The 27,334-nt window shown below is 35.6% G+C and overlaps 4 protein-coding genes across 4 annotated transcripts; 2 read left to right on the top strand and 2 right to left on the bottom strand.

Moving 5' to 3' along the window:
- The first annotated feature begins 6,427 nt into the window (after positions 1 to 6,427).
- LOC18596076 (putative disease resistance protein RGA1) lies at positions 6,428 to 10,843 on the top strand. The gene is made up of 2 exons (XM_007024330.3): positions 6,428 to 9,563; positions 10,590 to 10,843. Exon 1 carries the CDS (start codon positions 6,650 to 6,652, stop codon positions 9,512 to 9,514), a length of 2,865 nt encoding a protein of 954 aa, XP_007024392.2. The 5' UTR covers positions 6,428 to 6,649; the 3' UTR covers positions 9,515 to 9,563; positions 10,590 to 10,843.
- A 302-nt stretch (positions 10,844 to 11,145) lies between these two features.
- On the bottom strand, positions 11,146 to 15,702 carry LOC18596075 (Core-2/I-branching beta-1,6-N-acetylglucosaminyltransferase family protein). The gene is made up of 2 exons (XM_007024329.3): positions 14,225 to 15,702; positions 11,146 to 12,192 (listed from the first exon to the last, which is right to left on the bottom strand). The coding sequence occupies exons 1-2, from the start codon at positions 14,744 to 14,746 to the stop codon at positions 11,554 to 11,556; spliced, it is 1,161 nt and encodes a 386-aa protein (XP_007024391.3). The 5' UTR covers positions 14,747 to 15,702; the 3' UTR covers positions 11,146 to 11,553.
- Positions 15,703 to 16,601: 899 nt separating this feature from the next.
- Positions 16,602 to 17,986, bottom strand: LOC18596074 (small ribosomal subunit protein eS30z/eS30y/eS30x). The gene is made up of 3 exons (XM_007024328.3): positions 17,829 to 17,986; positions 17,595 to 17,732; positions 16,602 to 16,835 (listed from the first exon to the last, which is right to left on the bottom strand). Exons 1-3 carry the CDS (start codon positions 17,830 to 17,832, stop codon positions 16,789 to 16,791), a joined length of 189 nt encoding a protein of 62 aa, XP_007024390.1. The 5' UTR covers positions 17,833 to 17,986; the 3' UTR covers positions 16,602 to 16,788.
- Positions 17,987 to 21,887: 3,901 nt separating this feature from the next.
- Positions 21,888 to 26,943, top strand: LOC18596073 (RNA methyltransferase family protein). Its single transcript, XM_018122586.2, has 10 exons — positions 21,888 to 22,232; positions 22,893 to 23,135; positions 23,772 to 23,933; positions 24,146 to 24,255; positions 25,055 to 25,163; positions 25,446 to 25,601; positions 25,739 to 25,854; positions 25,943 to 26,109; positions 26,493 to 26,623; positions 26,702 to 26,943. Exons 1-10 carry the CDS (start codon positions 21,903 to 21,905, stop codon positions 26,807 to 26,809), a joined length of 1,632 nt encoding a protein of 543 aa, XP_017978075.1. The 5' UTR covers positions 21,888 to 21,902; the 3' UTR covers positions 26,810 to 26,943.
- The last annotated feature ends 391 nt before the right edge of the window (positions 26,944 to 27,334 follow it).

The raw sequence follows: 27,334 nt of genomic DNA, 5'->3' as shown, positions 1-27,334 counted from the left end.
GAAAAAAAATATTATTGCATAATCAATCAAATATTACAAAAGATATTGACATTACAAAAAAAAAAATTGGCATTACACCTTACACAAGGCAGTAACGTGTTACTACTTAAAACATTACTGGCTAAGGTGTTACTGTCTAAGGCGGTACTGCCCAAGGCATTATTACTCTAAGTGATATAGTACGATACATTATAGTACACAAAAAAACTTTTACATTTTAAATTAATTCATAAGAATTATTTTTAATAATGTATTCTTATGCAGGAGATAAAATATAGATACTTGATTTTGGTTAATACCTATTCTCTAAAGAATTATGTTACAACACAATATTATACAGAGAATAACTAGAACAAGTGAAGTGCTACTTCACGTAAAACGACTAGAACAAGTGAAGCGCTCCTTCACGTAGAACAATTAGAACAAGTGAAACACTACTTAACATAGAACAACTAGAATAAGTAGAGCACTACTCCATATGGAACAACTAATACAAGTAGAATAGCTATTTCGAATAAAATAACTACTTCACTTGGATGACAGTGAAAGCAACTCAAAATAAGTGGCAGGGTTCATGGGTTACTTTCATCTTGGAATGTTCCAAAAAGTTTGGCTTGTTGTCTCAGATATAGAGGTAGTTAAGAGGTCTTCCTCTTAACTTTTTCCTAAAGTACAAGTGTTTCACCCTCCTATCTTGTTCTCGTATACCTATTCATGTACAGCTTTTTCTCTTGTACCTATTCTCATTCAGCTTCTGCTTTTGTACCTTTTCATGTATACCTCTTTTCTAATACCTTTTTACTTGAGAATAAGCTTTATTACATCCAATTACAGTAACGGTTACTCACATTAATGTTCTTCATAATAATGTCATTAATTAGGCGCATTAAAACCTATTCTTGAATAACCGTCACTTTTAACACTATATATAGAGCCTCACAATTCATTTAAAGGGACTCTTCTCTACCCTTCCGAGCTAACACATTCTCAGCTTGAAAGCTTCTCTCTCTAAATTCTCTCTCTAATTCTCTTTTTATTGTCTTCCACCTGTCACAACACTCAATACTTCAGGAACTACTTCAATCTTCCTCTCTGTCGCCTCTAGCACATCCTTTTACTTGTTTGCAACGCTTCCTCTCCCTATCACAAAAACCCTTTTTATAGTAAATATGCATGAAGTGTGACTAACTCTTGGGCTAAGTGAAAAAAGTACTAATTACAACCACATTTGTCAACATAAACAAGTAACACAAGTCAAGTACTTTTCTTAACTGTCAGCCACTAAGCTGCACGGGAGAGAAACAAGGTAAGAAACTTATCTTCAAGGAAAAAAATCTAACAAGACTTCAAGGAAAAAGAGTAAATAAATCAACCAAAGCCTTAGAAATTTCATGAAAGGTGCAGCAAAAATGTTGTCTACAATCACGCGTTAGGGACCGCTCGAGGAAAAAAAAGGCATAGACTAGGTTGTTTTCTGATAGTTGACCCAGTCCCAGTGTTAAACTTTGATTAAACTCAATTGATAAGCATAAAATTGAAGAACAGAGGAGTTGAAAGCAGAAGTTTTGAATGAAGAAAATTGGAGAGTAAAATTCTCATCCTTCATCCTTTTTTTAAGTTTATTTATATGAGCAATCACAACAGATCCGAAATACTTGACGTTGGGAAAATAAAACTTGAGAAGAAAACAGTTATGCACAAGAATCCAAACATGGATTTCTGTGCACTACAACGGCCTTCAACAGCTAAGAGAAAAACATAAAGCAAAGAAATAAAACGTGGCTTTTCAGCCTAACATCCAGCAAAAATAAAACGACACTAACAAAGGCATTTAAGCCATCAAAACTAAAGTCCAAAATGATAGCATACTAAACGTTTCATTAAACTAAGAACCATAACGATACCGTTTAAGAACTTCCTTCTTCCTTTCAACAATTAGTTGACCTTGGCGCTTGACACTTCTTCATCTAAAATCACTGAATTCTCAACACACCTCCTTGATTTCAAATGAGCATACTCTCAGTTTATCTCTCAAGAATTTGAATTGATCAATATTCAAACCCTTAGTAAATATATATGCTAGTTGCTCTTTTGTAGGATAATATTGCACAGATACTTCACCGTTTCTGACAGCTTCTCTAATGGCATGAAACTTGATCTTTATGTGCTTAGTGCTACCATGATGAACTGGGTTTTTAGCCATTGAAATTGCAGATTTGTAGTCAATCCAGAGTGTTGTTAGTTCTTCACAACTAATCATCAAACCTTCAAAAATTTTCCTTAACCAGATAGCCTGGTTTGCAGCTGGGGCAGTTGCAATATACTCAGCATCTACAGAAGACTATGCCACTATACTTTGTTTCTTAGAATTCCAAGCAAATATTGCACTACCAAATGGGAAACAGCACCCAAAAGTGCTTTTTGAGTCCTTCAAACTTCTATCCCAATCACTGTCACAAAATTTCAAGCCAAAGTTTAGAGTCCCTTTGACATACCTTAAAACTCTTTTGGTAGCAAACATATGACTTTCAGATGGCTTGTTCATAAACCTTGAAAGTAAACTAGTAGCATACATGATATTTGGCCTTGTGGAAGATAAATATAATAAACTTTCTATCAGCCTTCTATAATGAGTTTCATCAGCTTTAGCTCCACCATTATCTATGCTCAGCTTAGTACCACACGCCAAAGGAGTTGCTACTGCTTTGCAGCTCTCCATCTTAAACCTTTTTAACAAATCAAAGGCATTTTTTTTATGCAGAAGTATAAAACCAGAACCTTGATTTATTTCCATTTTAAGAAAATATGACATCTTCCCTAAATCAATCATTTCAAATTCTGTTTGCATCATTACCTTGAAGTCATCGACAAACTTACCACTTGGTCTTGTGATAAGCATATCATCCACATAAAGAGATATAATAAGTTGAATGTCAGTATCTGTTCTCTTCACATACAAGGTATGTTCATTGCAGCTCCTTATGAACCCCAAGCTTTGTAGATAGGCATCCATTCTTTCATACCATGCATTTTAAGCTTGTTTAAGACCATAAAGAGCTTTTTTCAACTTACAAACTTTATTCCCCATACCTGGTTCAATATAGCCCTCAAGTTGCTTAACAAAAATGTCTTCTCCAATAGTACCATTTAGAAATGCTAACTTGATGTCCAGGTGCTAAATTGACCACCCTTCATTTACAGCAAGTGCAACTAGTAGCCTTATAGTATCATGTCTGGCTACTGGTGCAAAGGTTTCAAAGAAATCAACTCCATAAACTTGTGAAAAGCCTTTAACAACCAATCTGGCTTTATATTTGTTAACAGAACCATCTAGATTTAATTTGGTTCTAAAAATCCATTTGACACCTATGACATTGTGATCTTTTGGCCTATCCATAAGCACCCAAGTCTTGTTCTTCCATACCTTCTTGATTTCAGTATCCATTGCCCTTTTCCAATGCTCATTAGAAGCAGTTTCTACATAAGAACTAGGTTCTGAGATTGCTAAATGACATCTAGCATAAATATCTGACAAGCTTCTTGTTCCTCTCACTGGTATCTCATCCACATCATTTGAGTTCAACTTAAAATCCTCCATTGCCAATTGATTTTCTACTGAAACATAGTTATTTGACCCTTCAACTAACTTAGTTTCCCAGTTCCACAACTTGTCTTCATCAAACACTACATCTCTGCTGATGAATAACTTCATGCTTTTGACATCCAACAATCTGTATCCTTTTGAAGCTTCATTGTACCCAAGATGGATGGCTAACAGTGACTTACTGTCCAGCTTTGTCTTCTTTGCAACAGGAATCTTTCCAAAGCATACACAACCAAAAACCTTCATATGCTTTACTGATAATTTAAAGTCATACCAGGCTTTAAACGGTGTTTTACCTTTCAGGGCTCTAGTAACTGACATGTTAAGCAAGTAATTAGCAGTATTGACTACTTCAGCCTACAAAGACTTTGGTAGCTTTTTCTTAAACAGCAAGCACCTAGCCATCTCTATCAAGGTTCTGTTCTTCATTTCTACCACTCCATTCTGTTGTGAGCTGTATGGAACTATTAATTAATGTGTAATACCAACCTTGCTCAAATAGTCTTCAAACTCCTTAGTAATATAATTAGTGCCTTTTATCACTCCTAATCTTCTTCACAGTCAGACTTGCTTGATTCTCAACTAAGACTTTAAACTTAGTAAAGGCCCTCAAGGCATCAAACTTCATCTTCAAGAAATATACCTAGCAAAATCTTGAACAATCATCAATGAAAAGTATGTAGTACTTACTGCCATTTAGTGATGGAATCTTCATAGGCTCTCCAAGATCAGTATGTATTAACTGTAATATTTCTGTTGCCTTCCAGGTACTGGTTTTTGGAAAGGCCAATTTTCTCTACTTCCTATACATTCACACATTACAAATTTTTTTAACATTTGCCATTGAAAGTAACCCTTCTACTTGGTTGTCAAAGGCCATCAGCTTGAGTGAACCATAGTTTACATGGCCAAATCTCCTATGCCATATTTCAGTATCATTTAAAATACAACTGTAAGCAGTATGCTTGATATCCATCCAATTTAATGGAAAACATTTATTCTTCATTCCCACTGTGAAAAGTTCTACACCAGTTGAGTTCTTAACTGTGCAAACTTTGTCTTCAAAGGTTAACTCAAAGCCTTCATCCACCAATGGACCAACACTGAGTAAGTTTTGACTTACATCATGAGCAAAATAAACATTTGCCATTGATTTAGTCCCATTAGGTGTCTACACTCCCACTGTACCAATTCCAAAAATTAGCAACATATCACCATTTCTAATCTCCATTCGAGTTCTAAAACTCTCATTTAGACTGATGAAGTTTTATTTGCAAACAATTATATGGTTTGAATAGCTACTATCCAATAACCAAGTGGCATTCTTCTTTTTAATATCAACTTTCTTAACCATGAACAAGACTTCTTCATCTGCTTAAGGCTCTTCCACCACAACAGCTTTCTCTTCAGTATTTTTACCTTTACTTTTGTACATTTTCTCCACATGACCCTGTTGGTGACACCTCCTGCACTTGACATTTGGTCGAAACCAGCAAAACTTCTCTGTATGATTCATTTTTTTGCAATGAAAGCATGGTGGAAATGACTTTTTAGTTTCTCCATGTTTTCTCTCATCTAACTTCCTTCCTTTATCCTTCTTGTCAATTTCATTCTTCCTAGAATTACTACTTTCGGGTTTCACACTTTTTGATTTCACAACCAAGGCATTCTCAATAAGACCTTTTTGCCTAAAGGCTCTCCTTTGCTCTAAGCCTTCTAGTGCATTCACCAATTCCTTTAAGGTTATCTAATTAATGTCCCTGGAGTCCTCTAATGATGAGATTTTAGACTCATACTTCTCTAATAATCCTACCAGCATCTTGCTTATTAACCTTTCCTCATCCATCTCCTTCCCAAGTAGCCTAAGCTGATTCACTATCCCCATTATCTTCCCAAAAAATTCCCTAATAGTTTCATTATCATCCATTGACGGCATTTTAAACTGCCTAGAGAGATTCAAAGCCTGAATTTTTCTAGTTCTATCACTGCTTAAATGATATCATACTTCCTTTAGGTTATCTAGATGCATTATCTTAGAGAAAATCTCATCAAAAACTGCAGATTGTAGGTAGAATAAAGCCTTATATTTCTTTGCCTTGTCTTCTTCAAACTGCCTAATTTGAGCTAGAGTTGGGTTGGCATGCCTTTGAATAGCTTCTACTCCGGTTTCCACCACTTCCCAAAGAGAGAAAGCTTTGAGATAAGACTGCATCTTCATTGACTAGAAAACATAATTTTCTTCAGCAAAGACTGGAGGAGTAGTAGTGTTGAACCTTGAGGTAACCATGAATCAACACCTTAATACAAGGTTGGAAACAAAACAAGAGTGGGAAAGGAAAAGAAAAATAACCCCCTTAAAACCCTTGTAGCTCTGATACCATGTTAAACTTTGATTAAACTCAATTGATAAGCATAAAATTGAAGAATAGAGGAATGAGAGTAGAAGTTTTGAATGAAGAAAATTAGAGAGTAAAATTCTCATCCTTCATTCTTTTCTTAAAGTGTATTTATATGAGTAATAACAATCAATCCGAAATACTCGACATTGGGAAAATGAAACTTGAGAAGAAAACAGCTATGCAGAGGAATCTAGACATGAATTTCTATACACTACAACGGTCTCCAACAGCTAAGAGAAAAACATAAAGCAAAGAAATAAAACGTGGCTTTTCAACCTAACATTCAGCAAAAATAAAACGACACTAACAAGAGGCGTTTAAGCCATCAAAACTAAAGTTCAAAACGACAGCATACTAAACGTTTCATTAAACTAAGACCCATAACGATACTGTTTAAAAACTTCCTTCTTCCCTTCAACAATCAGTTGACCTTGGCGCCTCATACTTCTTCATCTGAAATCACTGAATTCTCAGCACCCAGGTCGTTTTGATTTGCATCGTCATCGAAGCTTTCCTCTTCCTTCAGCTTTATTCTTTTGGTACATTTTGATTCAGAAGCTTTTGCCAAACGAAAAGCCTTGAGAATCAATTTTTCTGTCACTCCCCCTCCATCTGAATCTGTCTAGTTCTGAACTCTGATCTAAGCATGGCAGATGCACTTGTTTCAGCAGTCTTGCAGCAGCTAACAGCTGTTGTTTATCAAGAAATTGAACAAGAGGTGACACTTGTTGTGGATGTCAGGAAAGAAGCTCAGAAGCTCAAGAGCACTCTCCAAACTATTCAAGCAGTGCTGATAGATGCTGAGAAAAGGCAAGTGAAGGAGGAAGCTGTCAAACTTTGGTTGGACAAGCTTAAAGGCACATCTTATGACATGGACGATTTGATAGATGAGTGGAACGCTTTTATTCTCACATCGCAAATTGCAAAGAAGAAGGTATGCTACTGTGTTCCCTCTCCATGCTTCTCTTTCAGTAAAATTGTTCTGCATCGGGATTTTGCTGTCAAGATAAAAGATCTAAATAAAAGACTCCAAGTGATTGGTAGAGAAAAAGATACGTTCAGTTTTGATTTGGTTAGGGGCAATGAAGAAGTCGAGCGACCAATCACTACCTCTTTTATTGATGTATCGGAGATTTGTGGTAGAGACCAAGATAAGCATACTATACTTAATAAGTTGCTGTCCGAGAATAGTCAAGAACAAAGAGGCCCCCATATCATCTCTGTGGTTGGAATGGGAGGTATTGGAAAAACAACTCTTGCCCAACTAGCCTACAATGATCAGAGGGTGAAAGCCTATTTTGATAAAAGAATATGGGTGTGTGTCTCAGATCCTTTTGATGAGATTAGAATTGCCAAAGCGATTCTTGAAGCTTTAACCGAGGTTGCTCCCAATGTTATTGAATTGGAGACTTTATTGCAGAAAATACATCACTTAATTGAGAGAAAGAAATTTCTTCTTGTTTTGGACGATGTGTGGACTGAAGATTGCACAAAGTGGGAATCATTGAAACACTCTCTAAAGTGTGGATCACCAGGAAGCAAAATTTTGATCACCACACGCAAGGAGAATGTTGCAAATATCATGGGTAGCACTACTCTGTTCCCGTTAGGCCAATTGTCTGAGGAGGAATGTTGGTTGTTGTTCAGTCAGGTCGCATTTTTTGGAAGGACTAGCGAGGAGTGCAAGTGTTTGGAGGGCATTGGTAGGAAGATAGCAAACAAATGCAAGGGTTTGCCGCTTGCTGCAAAGGTTCTTGGTGGACTCTTACGCTTCAAAAAATCCAAAGAACAGTGGCAGAGTGTGTTGGACAGTGAACTATGGGAACTTGAAGAAGCTGAAAAGGGTATTTTCCCTCCCTTACTATTGAGCTATTATGATTTATCGTCAACTTTGAAACAATGCTTTTCATATTGTGCCATCTTTTTAAAAGATTCTGTGATAGAGAAAGATAAGTTGATCAAATTGTGGATGGCGCAAGGTTTCTTTAAGGGAACGAAAAATAAACAGGTGGAGACCATCGGCCAGGAATGCTTTGATGACTTGGCTATGCGCTCCTTCTTTCAGGATTTTCAAAAAAATGAAAATAACAGTCGCATACTGAAATGCAAAATGCATGATATAGTGCATGATTTTGCAAGATTTTTGACAAAAAATGAGTGTTCTATGCTGGAAGTGAAAGCTGTAAATGATCCCAAGATAGAGTCTTGCACTGAAAAAGGTCGTCATCTGGTTGTGGTGCTTGAGAAGGGGTGTTCATTTCTTTTCTACATTTATAATTTTCAAAAATTGCGTAGCCTCTTAATCAAGTCATATAATAAAAATAGTTCAATTGGTGGAGCTTTGCCTAGGTTGTTTGATGAATTGATATGTTTAAGGAGTTTGGATTTGAGTTGGTGTTTGATTAAAGAAATACCAAAAGAGATTGGAAAATTAATATGCTTGAGGTACCTAAAGCTTAGTAATAACCATCATTTGCGAGAATTGCCTGAAACTTTGTGTGATTTATATAATCTACAAACGCTAGACCTCACAAGGTGTAGAAGTCTAAGAACACTGCCTTCTGGAATTGGAAAGCTTCTGAATTTGAGGCACCTTGATAATTGGGAGACTTTTAGATTGAGAGTCATGCCTAAAGGATTGGAAAGATTAACGTGCCTTCGGACGTTAAAGGAGTTAGTTGTGGGCGACGGCTGCAATGACTCTGGAACATTTACCATTGGAGATTTGGCGAACTTGAGTTGCCTTCAAGGGGATCTAAACATAAGAGGATTAGGAAATGCAACAGATTTGACTGAGGCTAGGAAAGCAAAACTTCGTAATAAGAATGACCTCATTGGTTTAACACTAAATTTTGATTTCAGTACTGGCAGAATTGGTGGTGAAGACATTATTCTTGAAGCCTTACAACCACCTCCTTACATAGAAAGATTAGAGATACGGTGCTTCAATGGGCCCCTCCTGTTCCCTAGTTGGCTGCAGTCATCAACATTGGCCCAGCTGAGGCGTATTACACTTAGTAATTGCAGAAACTGGGAGTATTTGCCTCCCTTGGGAAAACTGCCCTCCTTAGAATCACTTGAAATGTTAAACATGAAAAGAGTGAAGACAGTGGGAGTTGAATTTTTGGGAGTAACAAGAGAAGAGGGGCAAGCATCCTCTCCTACATCCTCTCTTGCGTCTTCTTTATCTATGATTGCCTTCCCCAATTTGACCTCTCTTCGTTTCACAAATATGGGAGAGTGGAAAGACTGGATTAGTTGTGAAATCGCATCTACAAGAGGAGCAGAAGTAGATATTGCCGTCATGCCACGTCTTCATTCCTTAGACATTCAGAGATGCCCGATGTTAAAGACTTTGCCAGACCACCTTCTTCGATTGACAAGCCTAAAGGAGCTGAGCATTGCTTGGTGTCCTATTCTTTCAGAATATTGCAGAAAGGAGTGGCCTAGCATCTCTCACATTCACGACATCAGAGTTGACGGTGTTTATGTGCAAAGAAATGGCCATTGAACTTCTTTTCTGGGTTCAGGATACATTGCATGTTTCAACTATTGAACGGGTATGGTTCTTTTATTATTACTTTTACTTTTTCTCCAATATATGTGACTTTCTAGTATATATGATATTAGATAGCTAGGTTTATGTCAGATACAATCACATTTCAGTTGTCGTTGAAATATTATACAAGTGTTTGAAAATATCCTGATTGTTTAGCATAGCTATTCTTTCAAGTAAGGAGGCGTGGATATTTTGTTTGAAGGTGCCTTCAGAGGTGACTGACACTCTTCTTTTAGAAAGTAACATTTTTCTGAGCTAGAAACCAATTTTTTCGCCAGAAATTATTTTCATGTAATTGAGAGAAAGACTTGTTCGAAAAACTATGCTATGTCAGTCATTCACTAGTTGACCATCAGGAAAATGTAGGCTGGTTGATCAGTTTTGAGACTTATAACATTTAGTTTTTAAGCCATATTTACTGACTTGTCGCAATAGGTGCAAGATTACAAGGATGTAACTATCTCATGTCTTTGACTGAAGTGAACTCAAATGGAATATGATTCCCAGAAGGGAAGAATCTATTTTGGTTTTTGCATCTTTATTCCCGATAGTTTGCCATGTGAAGATGACTGACGCTTGATTCTATTCCTAGAAGCTGGCAAATTTTATCCTAATGATCTGTCTGTTATTTGCTTGTTAAGGGATTGCATTACAGAATAGTTTTACTATGCTTTAAGAATTGTAGGGGTCCTAAGCATATGACTCGAGAATGACTTGAGATATTTTTGTTTCTTTTTAGCCCTGTTTCGTTCATGTAGTTAAAAAGTGAAGGAAATTTTAAATGGTAAAACTGTGGAGTAAATTTAGAAAAAGCATTCCTTCTTGCTTTCTCTTAATAATAAATAGTGAGGAAAATGGGGAAAAGTCTTTGAATCTCCTTTGCTTCCTGCCTCTCTCCATGGAAACTCTTTTCTGTGCCTCTTTCACCATGATGCTTCCATGTTTATTTATTATTCCTCCGGTAATTTGAAGTTTTACTAGGCTAAGTTTATGCTTGGATGCCGCTGAGAGATATTTGATGCTACAGGAAGAAGATACTGAAACTGTGATGCCAAAGCATTCAACCTGTTGATTCTCCTTGGATTAATTCCACTTTTATGGACTGTAACTTTTAAGTTTGTTCCAGTACAGAAATCTCAGAGTTTTTTTTTTTTCTCTTCTTCTTCTTCTTCTTCTTTACCTTGGGTTGTTTTTACATAGTTGCTCTTTGGTTGTTGGGAAAGACCAAGAAAATCAGATTTTGTTAGTTGCTAAAATTAATATAATAATGTTTTACACTCATTCTTAACGGGGAAAACGTATGGGATTGAGGTGGACAAGTACCAAGATTGGCAGAAAAACGTGCATCTCAACCTTGTCTATTTGATCCTATTTTTTATGTCATCGGAATATGAAAGGAGATTATGTTTTCATGATATTGCTTTAGTTAACTTTTGATGAAGTAAAATCTTGTTTTAATGAATGATATTAGGTAAATAACCTGATTTCATTTATGATTCTTAAATTTTTTTTATTTTAGTTTAGGAAGTTTTCCTTTGAATATGTAATTGCTACATTCTCCTTGCATTAATTAAAATGAAGTGTTACTTGGAATTTTTGGAAGAGACTTTCCAGTGAAGAGACTCACTGCCATGCAATTTGGGCTGCTGCATGGATGCTCTTGAGCAATTTTTACACGTATGTTGCCATGTTAGCACATATGTGGCAACCCTGTCAGCATTCGGAAGATTCTCACAGCACCAGTACAGCTAGACAGCAAGTAGGCACAGCTCTGATGGTGGTGCTGCTGACTATGCTACAAAGGCCTGACACTAACACCATAAAAAGCTTTAATTCAGGATCTAATATTCTACATACACATCCGAACCGCTTTCGGACAAGAGTGTTTCGAAAGACTGGATTGTGAACTCGGGGTAACAATGGGTTAGCCTTAACTAAACTCACTTTGCATCGATTAGTACTCCAACTATCATCTTGGCAACTAACCCTAGTCAATACCCTAAAACTTTGGATGCTAATCCTAATAAAGGATCCAAAGCACTTGGAGCAAACTTCCTTGCAAAAAGATAGCAAACCGAAGATGGCTGGTTATTATAAAGGCATAACTGACCTTCTAAAATTTTATTAAACAAACCTTCTGTTATGTCGGCCTTCCCAAATGTGGCTGGGTGTGCCCCACCCCTTGACCAGTCTGTCCATGTGAGAGTTCTGTTCGCCAAGAGATGAGGGAATTGGATGCTCAGCATGGTGGGGAAGTAATGCTCATCCACATAACAAGCTGGCCGGCAAAACTCCTTAAACTTGGGATAATATGTGGTGTCCTCAATTATATTAATCGCAAGCCTCCTGTTAACTTCAAACCATTGAGACCCTTTCCGCCACTGGCTGAGTGTGACCTCCGGTTCCATGCGTGGATTGTATCGACCTCTGCCATAAGGTCCAGCTTCATCGAATGAACCCATAAAGCTGTGTCTTGATCTTGATATGTAGCGATAAATTATGCTGAAATTGTGCAGAGGAATGCATGACTCAGACAAGAGAATAAACCATTCATTGGAGATATCGAGCAATGCATTAGCAATGAGTCTCCTCTCAGCCTCGCACATACTCATCTTTCCCCACTCCACCATCTGCAAAGAATCAAAATATATATATATATATATATATGATTAAAACAAGCATCTTCAAAGAACAACTTGCCTACAGAATTTCCTTACTCCCTTTAATTTGTTAGTGTTTGAAAATGCATTGGAAAGCAGATCAAGTTGATGCAGATGCAAGTTTTAAAAATAAAATAACAGAAAAATATTACAATTTCAAACACAAAGAGGAAACTATCATACTAGAATGTTGGCAGTGGTCAAAAAAAGGCAACTGAACTGATAGTACAAAGCACAAAAAAAGGATATTTAAATGACAGGTCCACCCATTGAGTAAAGCATAGGCTGGAAACATATTATATATGACAAGTGCATTTCTCATGAAGGGTATTTTTCATGCTTTGACATCCTACTTGAATCGCACAGGCTTCTACTTCCCCCTTGATTCCTCGAAGAGTCCCAACCTAAATTTTTGTTTGTCATTCAACCTCAGCCATGTCATAATCAGCGATATCTTTGCTAAAAAATCGAAACTGATACTCTCAATCTTTAACCTCGTAATGCAACTACTACTAACTGATCAAAAAAATGAGTATTTTAACTTCTGTCATCTCCCTCAGCTTCACTATAATATAACAATTAGCAAGTCGTATCTTGATTGCCAAGTATGCAAGTCAAACCGCTCTACTTGAACCAAGCAATGACTGTACAAATAGCATAGAACTAATCATGAAAATCTAGGGAAAACAAAATTATTAGAAAAAGAAATCTTAGTACTACAACATGATAACAAATAACAAAGAAATCATCCTTAGTCATCCGCAAAAAGTACCCATTTAGATTCCAGTACCAAGAGTTATACTCACCAAAAGTGGTTTAGAAGCTTCATTCACCCTGAAGATGAAGAAATAGGTGCCCACCCTGTATCTATGGCCAGAAGTTAAGAGGCAACCTAGTGAAGGTTCTAAAAGGAATTGCACAGGGTTCTATTCTGTGATACCAATATTCTATCAGGATAATGGAGGACAAGTACAATCCAAAGCCCCAACTATGTGAAATGATCTAAAAAATGCTACAACTCTTTCCAGGTAACACGTCATAGAAAAAGGTTAACAAGGGGATTCCTCTAATATTAATGGAAAGTTCATTGATTTAATGAAATTTCCAAAATAGAAACTAAAGAACACGTCAAGAATCCAGCAGCTTCTAAGCATATAGAGTCAGAGAGAAAGTTTACCTCAATGCCACATCAAACTTATATTTAAGAAAATGTCTACTACATCATGGTACTTCGAACAGCTTTCTTTTGTAGTAATTACTTTTAAGCAGTCAAAATAATTAAAACTTAGGATATAAGAAAGTAAGATATTTCCAGAAATAGACTAGGAACTTGGTAAATGACAGGGGTTATAAATTCGAGCTACTTATGTTAGCCATGACTGTATATATTTTGTATAGTTGTGGGACAAAGTAGACAAAAGTTTACTGTTTGAATAGAACCAAAAGAAATTGATCAACTATCAGTCAAGATGAAAAACCGATCACCATCCGTCCCCAAAAAGTTAATCTGCTTCCTTTAAGTTAGTGATTTGCATACATGTCAGAGAAGTATGTTTTATAATCAACATCATGTCACATAATATGGAAATAACAGAACAAGCTTTAAGTGCAGCTAGCTCCACTAAGTACACTGCAAAACGCAGTAAAGGCAAACAGGAAAGAGATGGCAGGGCAAAGGAACAATTACTTTTTTTAAGCTTTCAATTGGAGAACAAACTCTGTTTTTCTTGCCACTATCAGTAAACTACATGACTCCATATTATATAGACTCCTTTAGAACTGCGTAAAACTAACTCATACGTAACATGATTTTTTGATAAACTAAAAAAATAGAAACATAGACATCATATCGGAGCATGAGCCAAGTAAGCATCACTTATACAAATGTCAACAAATATGAGCTCAAGAAATTTATGTTGGAAAAGTCTCCTATATGTAACCAAAAAAAGAAAAAAAAAATCATCCCACAACATATGTGCAAAAATGAAGGGTTCGTTAATACCTGACTTGGGATTTGTCTCCTGTAAAAAGCGGATGATGGTGGATAGCCAGCAACATAAGATGGCAGTGCATGGACATATATGGAGAACCGCCCTTCGTGCCCCTTGAAGAATCTGTCCCAAAGAGGAGCCAGTGGCAATGGCCCCTTGGTCAAGAACATGAAGGCAATCTTGGGGACTCTCTTAAAAGGATATTCCTTGATTTGAGGAACAAATGAAGCTCTCCAGAATAGTTCTGTGCCATTCATAGTATGCAACAAGTTTGATGGGGGCCTAATCCAACTTTCTATGCTATTAGCCTCTTGAAACAAAGGCTGACTGGTAGATGGTGCTACACTAGCTATATGCTGGACTACAAAAAATCGTACAGAATACATACTCATGATGGATAATCCAATGCCCAGGGCCAAAAACGACAAACAAAATAAAAGGAGTCTCAAAGGCAAGGCCCTCGAAAGGTTCGTTCTGATAGCAGAAGCAGGGTCCTTACCTTCCTCCACCGCCACCACCCTTGACTGCATCATAACTTCAACCCTATTAAATGAAAGAAAACAACTCGCTGAATTTGTATTTCCTCTAAAAGCAACCTTTTAGGATCAAAGCCTTTCCCGCAGATGACAAGGCCAAAACTTTAAAAGGCTTCTCATATAGCAAAGAGAATGGGAAGGTTTAATCGAATAAGATCATCGTCACTAATACAAAGATGCAAGTGAATCGCTTTTTGCTAACTGAGTACTTGTAAAACAAGAAGGAAAACAAGTATGGGAAGAGCGGCAGAAAACTTCGAAGGAATCAAATGACCTTTCTTCCGGTGATCTCGGAGAAAATAAACACTACATGTTAAAATGATGGTGCGGAGATTTAGAAATAGAAAAGAAAGGAAAGAATTGTTGTTACCACATGTTTGGGGTGTTTTCTTTCTTTCGTTTTTTTTTTTTTTTATGAGTTATATATACATGGTTGAATTTAATAGGAGAAACGTTTTAAATAACAAGATGGATCAGTTCACAGTTTGCCTTGTACTATTGAATTCCGCCAGCTTTTACTGAATGTTAGCAATTACTACAGAGAGAGAAAGAGAGGTTGATGGGGTTTTTGTTTTTTCTTTTAACAAGTTGAAAGTTGAGACAGTTAAGAGTAAACAGCAAAAGACCAAAAGAGAGAGAGAGAAATAATAATTGGGGATGGGGAAACCTCGGAATTGATGACAAGTAGAATTTTTGTCTGTTGCTTTGACTTTAGAACTGAGATTGTCTATGGTTTGTAGCTTAGGCTGCCATGTCCGCTCGAGACTTTGGTACTTTCTTTAGCAAAAGGGGATTGTGCTTAGAAGATGGATTAGAAACTCCTGGTTAGTCTCAAGCTCTGGCCCCTATTGTTTTGCTCAATCTCAACTGATTTTTCTGACTACAATTTCATGAATGGAATTTGGTTTAAGATTGATTTTTACCAAGAGATAAATGTTGCCATTTTTTTCCGAAAAAAAAAATTGAAAAGGTACCACTCTATAGGGGATGAAGAAGAGCAGCGTTCATAAAGTATGCAAATGTCAAATTAACTCTCATCGGACCAACACAACAGACTTGCAATACGACATGAAGACTTGTCAATGATGAGAGTGAGACTGATTGATTAACAAGAAAGTAAATTTTGATCTTTTGAAAGCTAGGAATGATTCGGATTCGAGAGATTTCCAGAGAATAAATGCATGACAGCCGAGAAACATGGGGAATATAGACTATAGACTGCACGCTGCTGCACTAAGGCCTAACTTTTACGAAGGGCCCGAGTTAAGAGAGACCCGGTATGTGCAGACAACTTGGGCTGCTCTTTTGTATTCTGGGTTGCTTTACTTTATCCAAAGGAACCAGAAGAGGGAATGTCCACTACAGAGAGTTAGACCCAACCCAGCATAAACCAGAAGATGGAGAAAGAATGACCTTCTTTTGGGTTCTACCAAGTCCTTTTCTTACTACTCAAGTGCCAGCATGCTTGCATTCAAATCCATCATCTATGCTTATATCCCATCATCCCTCTAATATTAAATATTGATTGAGGATTATCATCCCTGATGATCAAAAAGGAAATATCTGAAATTGAAGACTTTCTACAGTGACCTTAATGGTGCTGCCTGCTAGAAAGCACATAACCACCCATACACTGATCTTCTAAACCCTTTCGGAGACAATACCAATTTGACTGACTAGTACGCTTTAGAAGCCCAACTAAATCCATTAACAGTTAGAACCAATTTAACCATCACAATTTTTCAACTTTAACATTCCAAATCAGTTACTGAGATTCACAAATCCTCATATTGACCCTGTCCATGCTCAGTAGCAAAAAACTCATTAACACGTTAAATAAAAGAACATAAAGGAAGGGAAATCAAGGCTTTAGGAGATATTTGAAATCAACAAATACTAGTATTCAGCTTCCTTAACCAAAAAAGGGCTCCAAATTAAGTCAGAACAATATAATGCTACTGAAGCTATAAAAATTTCAATATAATGTTCCCACTAAACTCCCAAACATCCTACAATGCAGGACTCCAACAAGTCCAACCTCACTTTTCTGAAGAGTTGGGTCCACGCTTCTTCCCAAAGCCAACAACTGCATACAGCAAACCAACACACAGTCCATCATGTTGATCAATATATGCAAAAATAAAGGATGAACAAAAACAGTACACCTTCTTCTAACATGCAATGCTCAAAAGAAGTTAAGAAGATAAACAAATAAATAAATAACCATGTAGGGTACGTTGCATATAGACCTGACAATTCCTAGACAAAATAGCAAAGTCAAGGCACCGAATCTGCCCTACCCATGATAAGTTTTTATTCTCAAGCATAGGTTGGGTAAATAACAAATAATGTAGGCTAAATAGCACTTAATCTTACCAAAGGAAAAGGAATTAAGTTGAATGGACGACAAGAACTAGACTAATCATTGACCCAAGAAAACAGTACAATCAACAGAATCATATCATTAACATGGTTTACTGCAAGCTTAGCTACAATGGAAAAGCTGAGGTATTCATCGAACTGGACTTTCTGAGCACTGAAGGATAGCCAATGAAGACAATGGATCCACAAATTCAAACTGATACATCAGCAGCGACATTACATTTGGTTTTAAAATATTATATATTAACACCTAAATAATGAAAAAAAAAAGTTCAAAACCAATTGACAACACGATTCCATCCTTCTCATGACCACATAGTATAACAGAATAGAAATAATCCAAAAATAAGAAAAGGGAAATGCAATCATTGATTAACTATTTTCCTTTTCCTTCAATTCGATATTGTTTTCAAAGAGCAAAATTAAAACAGTAAAAGGTAAACAAGAAAAAGTGATAGCTAACCAGCGGTGACGAAACGGCGATTGTACTGCATCCGCTTATGGGCGCGACCTCTAGGCTTCTTCTTCTTGTCTTGTTTGGCCACCTTTGGGGTCTGCCCTCTCACCTTCCCGGCACGTGCCAATGATCCGTGAACCTTACCTGCACGCCAATCACCGTTACATACCAAACAAAGTTAAAATCAAAAGAAATAAAAAAAAATTGGTGCGAAAATCATATCTGAAGTTTAGGACTTACCCATCTGCGAATGTCGTTGCTTCTCTGGTCACAGGCGGTGAGTGAGGATGGAGAGTTGGAGACCTTTGGGAGGAATTTAGGTTTAGGGTTTTGATCTGGAATCCGGTATTTATAAAGGAACAAAATTGAACCCGATTTCTTGACCCGTCTTAAAATAAGGGTGCCCGTGATACAAATTGGGCTGGGCATTTTCTAATCATAGAATCGCCTTAAACTAAACCCAATGCGGTCCAATCCGTATTTTCTTTTTCCTTTAACTTTGGATTATTTAGTTCAAGTGTTTAAAATGTAAAGTTACCTGAAAGGTTTTTTTTTTTACACCAGAAGTTTAAGCAGGGCCCAACTATCTTATAAAAATTTTATTAATAATTAAAAATAAAAATATATAATAAGGAGGGAGATTTAAACTGTACCTTCAAAATTACATGAGTAAGAAGAGAAAGAATTCCTAGTACATGAATTATTATTTTTGCAATTATTTCTAGTGTATAAGATAAGTAATTTACATGTGTACATGGTTCTAAAGTAAATTCATAGAAAATAAAAGTGAAGAGTACTACTCTTTTACATTTATTTAAATTTAACATAAGACAAATTAAACTTATCTAATCTGAAGAAGCCACGCAACTCTATTTAAGGCTAAGTGAATACTTGTAAGTTCTGATGAGAATATCCATGGTTCGACAAATAATTTGCGCCTTGGTTACCCTCTCGATGAATATGGGAGATTCTATAAGAAAATTTATGTAAACATTTTCTAATAAAAGCAAGAAGATATCGAATGTCATGTGACCCTGTACTATCTAACTTGATCATTTGCACCACTCTCAATGCATCCATTTCAATCCAAATATTATATATATCATACTATTAGCATAAACTAAGGCCTCTCTATAGAGCTAATAATTCTGCTTTCAATGAATTATTAGGACCTAGATTTTTAAAAAAGCCAAAGAGAAGTGCACCTTTATGGTTTTTAAGAACCCCTTTCCGACAACATTTTGAAAGTTGTCTTTGGAGTTACCATCAATATTTAACTTAAATTCATCAGTCAATGGTTTATGCCAAACAATAATTCTGGGAGGTAATGGTTGTTCATTCGCAAAATTTATTCCCCATAGATGAGCGATCTGAACATCCCTTTTTCATTGTCATTTTACCAAAAATTAGGCCCGAAATAGTTTCCATAAGAGTTTCCTAACGTGCCACACAATTCTATTAGCATACATGCCCATGCCTTTGTGCTTTGCATCATTTCGCTCCATCCACAAGAACCAACATATGAACAAAGGGAACAGAATGCGTATATGACCTTGCTTGACATTGTCACTGGAATAGGCCCATGCTGAGACAATCTGCATAATATTCTAAGGAGCAACAACATAGATTTGAAAGAAATTTGTAAAAAAAATCCAAACTTGTTTAGCCACTAGGTTATCCCACAACACATGCATAAGTTATTCTTAACATAAACATTTAGAGGCTAATTGAATACCTTTGGTTTTAATACACAACTCCATTGGAATCCAATTATGCATCAACCATCGTAAAAAGAAAGAAATATTAAAATGAATGCTTTTGTGCCATATAAACTTACTCAATGAGTGGCCAAGTTGTTGGTGTTAATTATGTTCCAAGCACTTTTTGTAGAAAAAGCCCCGTTTGGAGTAGGTACACAATAAGCAATGTCATCACTAGTATTGTCAATAGCAATTTGTAGCATATCATCTATCAAAATTTCTAGTAACACCATTTTTAATTTTTCCTCATCCCATTCATCATAGTTTTAAAAATAACAGACTTTCACCATTGTATTAACATAAGAGGGAAAGGAAGTTACCAATGGCTGGTTGCTCATCTAACAATCATGCCAAAAGTAAAGATCTCCCCTACCAATACGCCATCTTATGTATTCTTTCGCCACCTATTTTTGAGTAAGCATCTGTTTCCATACTTGGGAGTCATGCAGTTTCGGTTGCACATGTATAGGAATTCGGCCAAAGCAATATTTAATCTTCAAAAACTTTGTCCACAAGTTGTCACAAGTTTTAAACTGCCACCACAATTTAATTGTAAATACATTGAATACATCCATCAAACTTCTTATATCAAGCCCACCTTCAAAACAAGGAAAAGTGACTTTCGGCCAAGGTGCCCAATGAATTCTTCGACATTATGTGGAATCACCCCATACGAATTTATTAAATAATTGCTCAATTTTTTTCAATGACACAAACCAGTGGCTTAAGCACTTAAAGGAGATAAATTGATAGGGAAGTGAGGACACTTCGAAACAAAGTGATACAACCCCTTTGTGATAAGATCTTATTTTCCCAACTCGATATCCAATCCCTTATTTTATTAATAAGATCATCAAACAACAAAATTTTATTTGGATCTTTATGAAGAGGAGCTCCCAAGTATGCAACAGGAAGACATTTTTGCACAAAACCAATGACTTGAGCAATAATTTGCTTTCTCCTATTGGTAACATGATTGTGAGTTATAAAAATACTCTTTTTTATGATAATTCTCTACCTAGAAACTTGCTCATATTCTTACAAAAAATTAAGAATCTTCTGCAATGTCGATTTGCAACCATTTGTAAATATCATCACGTTATTAGCAAATGCTAAATGACTTATGGACATCGAGCAACCAAAAGAGTAATGAAGAAATGAGTACTGAGCATATAACACATTCAAGCCTCTAGTTGAATATTTCATTGTCAAAATAAAAAGAAGTGGAGAAATAGAGTCATCTGGTAGTAACTTTTTTTTGATTTAAAATAACTCACAGACATATCATTCACCAATATGAAAAACCAGCAGATAGAGATGCATCTCTGAATCATATTAATCCATTGGTCATTAAACCCAAACTACCCTAACATAAGAAAAAGAAATTCCCAATTTAGATGGTCATAAGCTTTCATCGTGTCAAGTTTTAAAGCAACATTACCTCTTTGAGCTTTGCAGTCAATTTTCCCCATTAACTCTTGTGCTAATAAAATATTATCACTGATTAGTCGGCCACCAACAAATCCAATTTGGTTCTCAAAAATAATGAACAAAAGGATTACTACAAGACGATTAGCCAAGAGCTTAGTAACTATCTTATTAAAAATAATACATAAACTTATGGGACGATAGTCGCTTCATTAGGAAGCATTAGCTTTTTTAGGTAAAAACACAATCGTTGTGGAAGTCACCCCCCTTGGGAGAGCAGCACCCATGAAAAAATCAACTACTGCTTGTAATAAATCATGTTCAATAAGGTGCCAACAATGTTGATGGAAATAGGAGGAAAAACCATCAAGCCCAGCGACATTATTCTTGTCAATAGCAAACACAACATCCTTGAACTCTTGCATTAATTGTTGGGAATGCACATAAGATCTCATTGTCAGTGTCAGGTAATGAACAAGGAATTAAGGAGGAATTAAATCTGAAAGTCTGTTTATGGGATTGCAAACAAATAAAGTTGTTTGAAATTCCAGTTAATTTTAGCTTATTTATTGAAGGTAAGTTTAAAAATGAATTCTAATATTATTTTAAAATTTGTTTAACAAGACAATATATATATATATTTATCTATATCTATGTGTATATATAAAAAAATTATATATCTACTTATTTTTTATATATTTATTTACATCTAAATTATATCTATTATGTGATTTGAGGGTGTGAAACTTTTGTGAATATTGTTACAAGTAGTTTTTTTGTTAATTACAACAGAATTCTTATTTGATTATACTAAAGCAACCTTTTACAAAAGTGATAAATTCTAAAAATTAGTGCGTAAACTTGGGTCAACAATTTCAAGTTGATAATTAATTATTAAAACTCATAATAAATTGAATCTTTATTTTACTAGAGTAATTTATCTTATTTCTCTTTTTTTTTTCCAAAAAAGAGAAATATACCTTGTTTCTTTGTAAAATTGAATAGGAAATAAGGAAAAACCCGTTTTTACCACATCTTTTCTAAGCGTGCAAACTGCCATATATATATTTATTCTCAACAGCTCTCATTTCAGTTTTCCCTCCGTCATAAACCCCAAACCCCTAAAATGGCCACCATTCCAAGCCATGCCTTAAGACACCTCACCGTCAATAGACCATGGCTCCGCAAAATCCGCTGCACGGCCTCTCTCGCGTTTTGCAGTCCTGACAACTACATCAACGGCAATGCCGACACCAAAACAACCAACAACAGCAATTCACAAGCATTCTTCCCAAAGAAAAACCAAGTCCTGGAGCTTGAATGTGAGAGCTTGGCTTTTAAAGGAAAAGGTGTTTGCAAGGTGGCAGATTCTGGGTTTGTTTTATTGTGTGACCGTGCACTCCCTGGTGAACGTTTCATCGGCCGTGTTACTCGTAAGAAAGGAAGTTATGCTGAGGTAAATGACATGTATGCCCACCAAAGGAACCAACTTTTTATTCTTTGTCCTTTAAATTTGTTTGTTTAAATTTGAATTTTGGGTTTTGTTCAGTTGGTTCTTCAATCTGTTTGTTGATATTTTTTTCATTTTGTGTATTTGGTTTGTATAGTTGTTGGGTGTCTATTAAATGAAGGAAAGGGAAGAAAAAAGAAGGCCCTTTCACTTCATCAAAGTTGGATGATTTAATTATGGCTGGAAAAATGGTGGCCTAATATAAAACCAGCATTTTATCTTATTTGTGGCACAAATTGTTTGAGTTTATGATCTTTGAAGACAGTTTCATTTGTTGATGATGAGAGTAAACTGATGAACCTTCGAAACAAATCAAGTTGTGTTCTTTTTCAGCTATAAATTTCAGATTTGAGTTTCTATCTTGGACAGAGTCATAGTTGGTGATAATAGTCCACAAATTCTATTATCTAATTTGAAGCGTCAACACATTGTTCATGCAATCTGCTTGTAGTTTCCCTCTAAAATGATTTATGATATGTGAAAGGCATTTCAGTAAAATAGCTGGGAAATATTTTGCTGAAATCAGTGGTATGGGTTCTAATATTCGGTACTAGGGGAGTTGAATGTTCAACAATGATATAATGTTTTCTTTTGTTAAATGTACAGGTGACCAAGTTGAAGACAATATCTCCTCATTGGGACCTTGTTGATGCCCCTTGTGAGTATGCATCATACTGTGGAGGTTGTAAAACACAAAATCTGTCCTATGAGGCTCAGGTCAGAGCTAAGGAGCAACAAGTACGGGAACTGCTCATCAATGTTGGAAAGTTTTCAGATAAAAGCCCTGATTTCTCAAGTATTATGAAGCCCATTGTTCCCTGTGATATACAATTTCATTATCGAAATAAGGTTGGTGTGGAATATAGACCTTAGTAAGGTTTAGACTGATTATGTGCTTAAACTGCAATATTTTTCTGTCTACTTAGCTACTTAAAAGTACTTTGTACAGCAGTTCATGAGCTCTGCATTTTCTGTGAACTCAATCCTCTGATTCTTATGGGGACCTCTGTCACAAGGGATCAATTTTGAAGTATCTTATAGTTTTTGGATATGGAAGCACCCCATGTTCTTGTTTGATTTAATTTAATATTTTTTAAGGTTCAATTAAATAGTTTTGATGTATTTAACTGCATATAGACAAAATGATTGCTTGTTTTACTCACAACTAAGAATGAGGTAGACAACGATGAGAACACTTGCATTATTATTTAATCATGAAATTATAATATAAATGTTATGAGTAGAACCAATAAAATTGGGATCTTTTATTGTATTTCAGCATGGTTATAGGGGGAATAGAACATAGAGACCACTGGCATGTATTGTATTGAATCCAGTGCTAATTGACTAAATTTATATGCATTTGCTTTCTTAGCAGCAGTCTCTTTGCTCCTTAGAATAATGTACAATTCATTTTTTTTTTTAATAAATTTGTGTATATTGTAATATGATATATTCTCAGCTGCTACTTTCCTGCTTCTGCAGATGGAATTCTCATTTGGTTCTCAGAAATGGTTACCCAAGGAATTGTTAGATCAGAAGCTAGATGATAATGAGAACTATGCGCTAGGACTGCATGCTCCTGGCTTTTTTGATAAGATATTAAATGTTGACAAATGCTTATTACAAAGTGAGCCTGCCAACAAGGTATGTACTCTAGATTCCTCATATTACTTAGGGTTGTACATTCTTTAAGGCACATAATGTGCATAAGCTATCTTCATTAGTTTTCTTATAAGATATACTTGTCGCAAGGTATGGACTCTATTTTTTTTGAATTTTTCTTGACTGTTAGTTGTTATTTATATCATAGAACTTTGCTATTTCATACTCGCTTGACTTGCATTTTAGATATGTAGATCCTAGCAACTGTCCAAGACCATTGGAAAGATCCAGAACTAGGTCTTTCTCCATACAATGTTCACACTCACGCTGGATTCTTTAAACATCTAGTTCTGAGAACTGGAAGGTACTTTCATTTTATTGTTTTACATGCTACTGCTTTTTTTTTTTTTGAAAGTTTTTACAGGCTACTGCTTACTTTTTCATATTAAAGCATGTGGCGTTTCTCATTTTATGGTTACACATGTAAGACACTAGTATTGCAAAAAAGGTAGTGAATTTTCTTGCAAGTTGCAATGTGGGAACCCTTTTTCACTAATTAGCAGAATATAGTCTGATAGATTATCTGGCTGTAATAGGAGGAAGACAAACAATGATTTGAAAAGTAAAAACTCAATAGAAACTGAGTGGTAGACAGTGTGAGATACCAACAGAAGTTTGTCTTATTAAAGTCCTATTAAATATTGATGGACCAACTTGGCAAAGTAGTATATTTCAATTATCAATGGATTGGTTGCCAGAATCTATTAGTTGACTAAACTTATTTTACTTGTTAAGTTAAATGTGCATAGTATACTCCTCATTTGCATAACAGGTGCGCTTATATGTGTTTTTAAATGAAGGAGTTCTTCAGTTGCTTATAAAATGAGAGATTTGTGATTTTGTGGATTAAGAAAGAAATTGGTGACCCAAGGAACTATCTTTACTTATATGGTTCATTTTAACATGTGCACAGTTAGCACTCAGCAACCAACTTTTAGTCTTTTGTATTATTCATTCAATTATAGTTAGTCCAATAGGTTTGACTTATCATAAGAAAATAATAAAATGTTTTCAAAATATGTTTCCTCTGAGTTCATGGATCTCTAGTTATCAATTATGCTCTGTATTCCCTTCATATTCCAAAATTATGATTTGTGTTCCAGGGACATGAAGACCGGTCTCCCTGAACTTATGGTTAACTTTGTCACCTCATCTTATAAGCCAGGGCTGCTGAAACTCTTAGTTGAGAAAATTTCAGCCATTCCTGAAGTGGTATGTGTTAGTTATGACTAACTTTGTGAATTTACAATGTGCAATTAGCTGTTGTTACATTTTGCTATAGTTTGTTTATGCGGTGACTCTTATTTGTACATCTTTTATGCTCTTGCATCTTTCCCCTTGATATTTTTGTTAAAACTCATCTTTTAAGTGGTCATAATATTCTTTGAAAGCGATTCCATTAGATAAACCATGCTTCTTAGCATATTCTTGTCAAGTTTTTTAGTAACAAGATAAATTATGTGTAATTCTGTGTGTTTGCCTGATGAGTTACAGGTTAGCATTGTGAATAATGTAAATACTTCTGTTGGTAACACATCTGTTGGGGAGGAGGAATATACTTTGTATGGAAAATCTACAATCACAGAGAGTTTGAGAGGTCTAACATTTCAAATTTCTGCAAACTCTTTTTTCCAGACGAATACTCGTCAGGTATGTATCTTGACTGAGATTGAATGCATTCATATGTCATGCTCCTTTTGCTGTTCTTTTTGTTACTTGGGAGTTTCACTGTTTTGCTTCACGGTTATTGTTCATAGCATTAACTGAAATGATTTTACACTGTTTAGGCTGAGGTCCTGTATAAACTAATTGAAGATTGTGCTGGCCTGCGAGGAGATGGCTCTGAAGTTGTCCTTGATCTATTTTGTGGAACAGGAACCATTGGTCTAACACTTGCCAAAACGTATTTGCCTTGGGTTCTATTAATATGATCTCACTTTTAGAGAGCTGCCATTTAAACAATTTTGCCATCACTATTTTCTATTTTTCAGGGCTAGACATGTCTATGGATATGAAGTAGTTGCTCAAGCTGTGGCAGATGCTCATAGAAATGCCTTGCTAAATGGAATAAGTAATGCTACATTTGTCCAAGGAGATCTTAACAAAATTGGTGAAAATTTTGGCAAGGATTTTCCAAAGCCAGACATCGTAATTTCAGGTTATCTTCCTGCCAGACACCTTATATATGCAGTTTTACCCCTCCTTTTAAAAATAATTATTGAAGTACCACTGTGTAGATATGAGAATGGGAAAATTGAGGTTGGAATCAGTGAAATATATTGTAGGCCATCTTGCTTAGAAAAGTAATACAAAATCCTTTGAACATAAACTTATCTGAGGAAATTTCTAGTGCCAAGGGTGTTATTGTCTTCTTTGGCCCCAACAGGCATGGGTATACCATTAGTGGGAGGGGTAAATAATTCAGGGTTGAGTTTTTCACCAAGAATAGTTTCACCTTGTAGGTTAAACTTGTGATGCTTGACTGTTAAACTTCAAATTCTGAAATTATTGAGGGTTGAGTTCTGTCACGTTGATTTGCAGATCCAAATAGACCCGGTATGCACATGAAGTTAATCAAATTTTTGCTAAAGCTAAAGGCTTCAAGAATAGTTTACGTATCATGCAATCCTGCGACCTGTGCTCGTGACCTTGATTACCTTTGCCATGGTGTGGTATGTATGATATTTCTGTCATATGCATTGTTGAAAAAAATCTAATATCTATCATCTGAATGGTTATCTTGGGTGCAGAGAGAGCAAAACATCAAAGGATGTTACCAGTTAAAAAGCATACAGCCAGTGGACATGTTCCCTCATACTCCCCATATTGAATGTGTTTGCCAATTGGAGCTTTCTTGAAAGCCAGCTTTTGGCCCCTGCGGTTCATGGGATTGTTTATTTTATGATAAAACCTTTCATTGACCACACTGCCTCTAATGATTCAATTTTTTGTTTTCTATTTCTTTTCAATCCATAATTTTATAATTGTTAAATTATTTGCTTTAAAATAAACCATATCCAAAAAAATAAATAAATAAGAAAGCTGTACATATTATGAAACTCAAGTAACCCAATTATAAATATTGTGAAATTTATATACATAATAATGAACACCGGATGTATCTTTTATATATATATAGGGTAGGTTATTTTTAAATCTTCTTTTTAAAATATTTATGTAGGTTTTAATTTTTTTATTGGAAATAAATAGGTTTTAATTAAATCAAATATCTAAATTACATAATTAATTTAATTGATAAATTGGCAAAACTCTATGAGATCGAAATTAAATATATCTAAATCTAGTGAGGTTTTCTTTATTCTGCCTTTTTATACCTGTCCTTTGTCAATTAATTTTTATTTTGCCTTTCAATTTAGAGGGGT

The sequence above is a fragment of the Theobroma cacao genome, chromosome 6 (genome assembly GCF_053813885.1).
Source record: "Theobroma cacao isolate CCN51 chromosome 6, ASM5381388v1, whole genome shotgun sequence".
In the NCBI taxonomy this organism is placed as follows: Eukaryota; Viridiplantae; Streptophyta; class Magnoliopsida; order Malvales; family Malvaceae; genus Theobroma; species Theobroma cacao.
The sequence above is the reverse complement of the archived record's forward strand: the minus strand, read 5'-3'. Positions and strand labels throughout refer to the sequence as shown.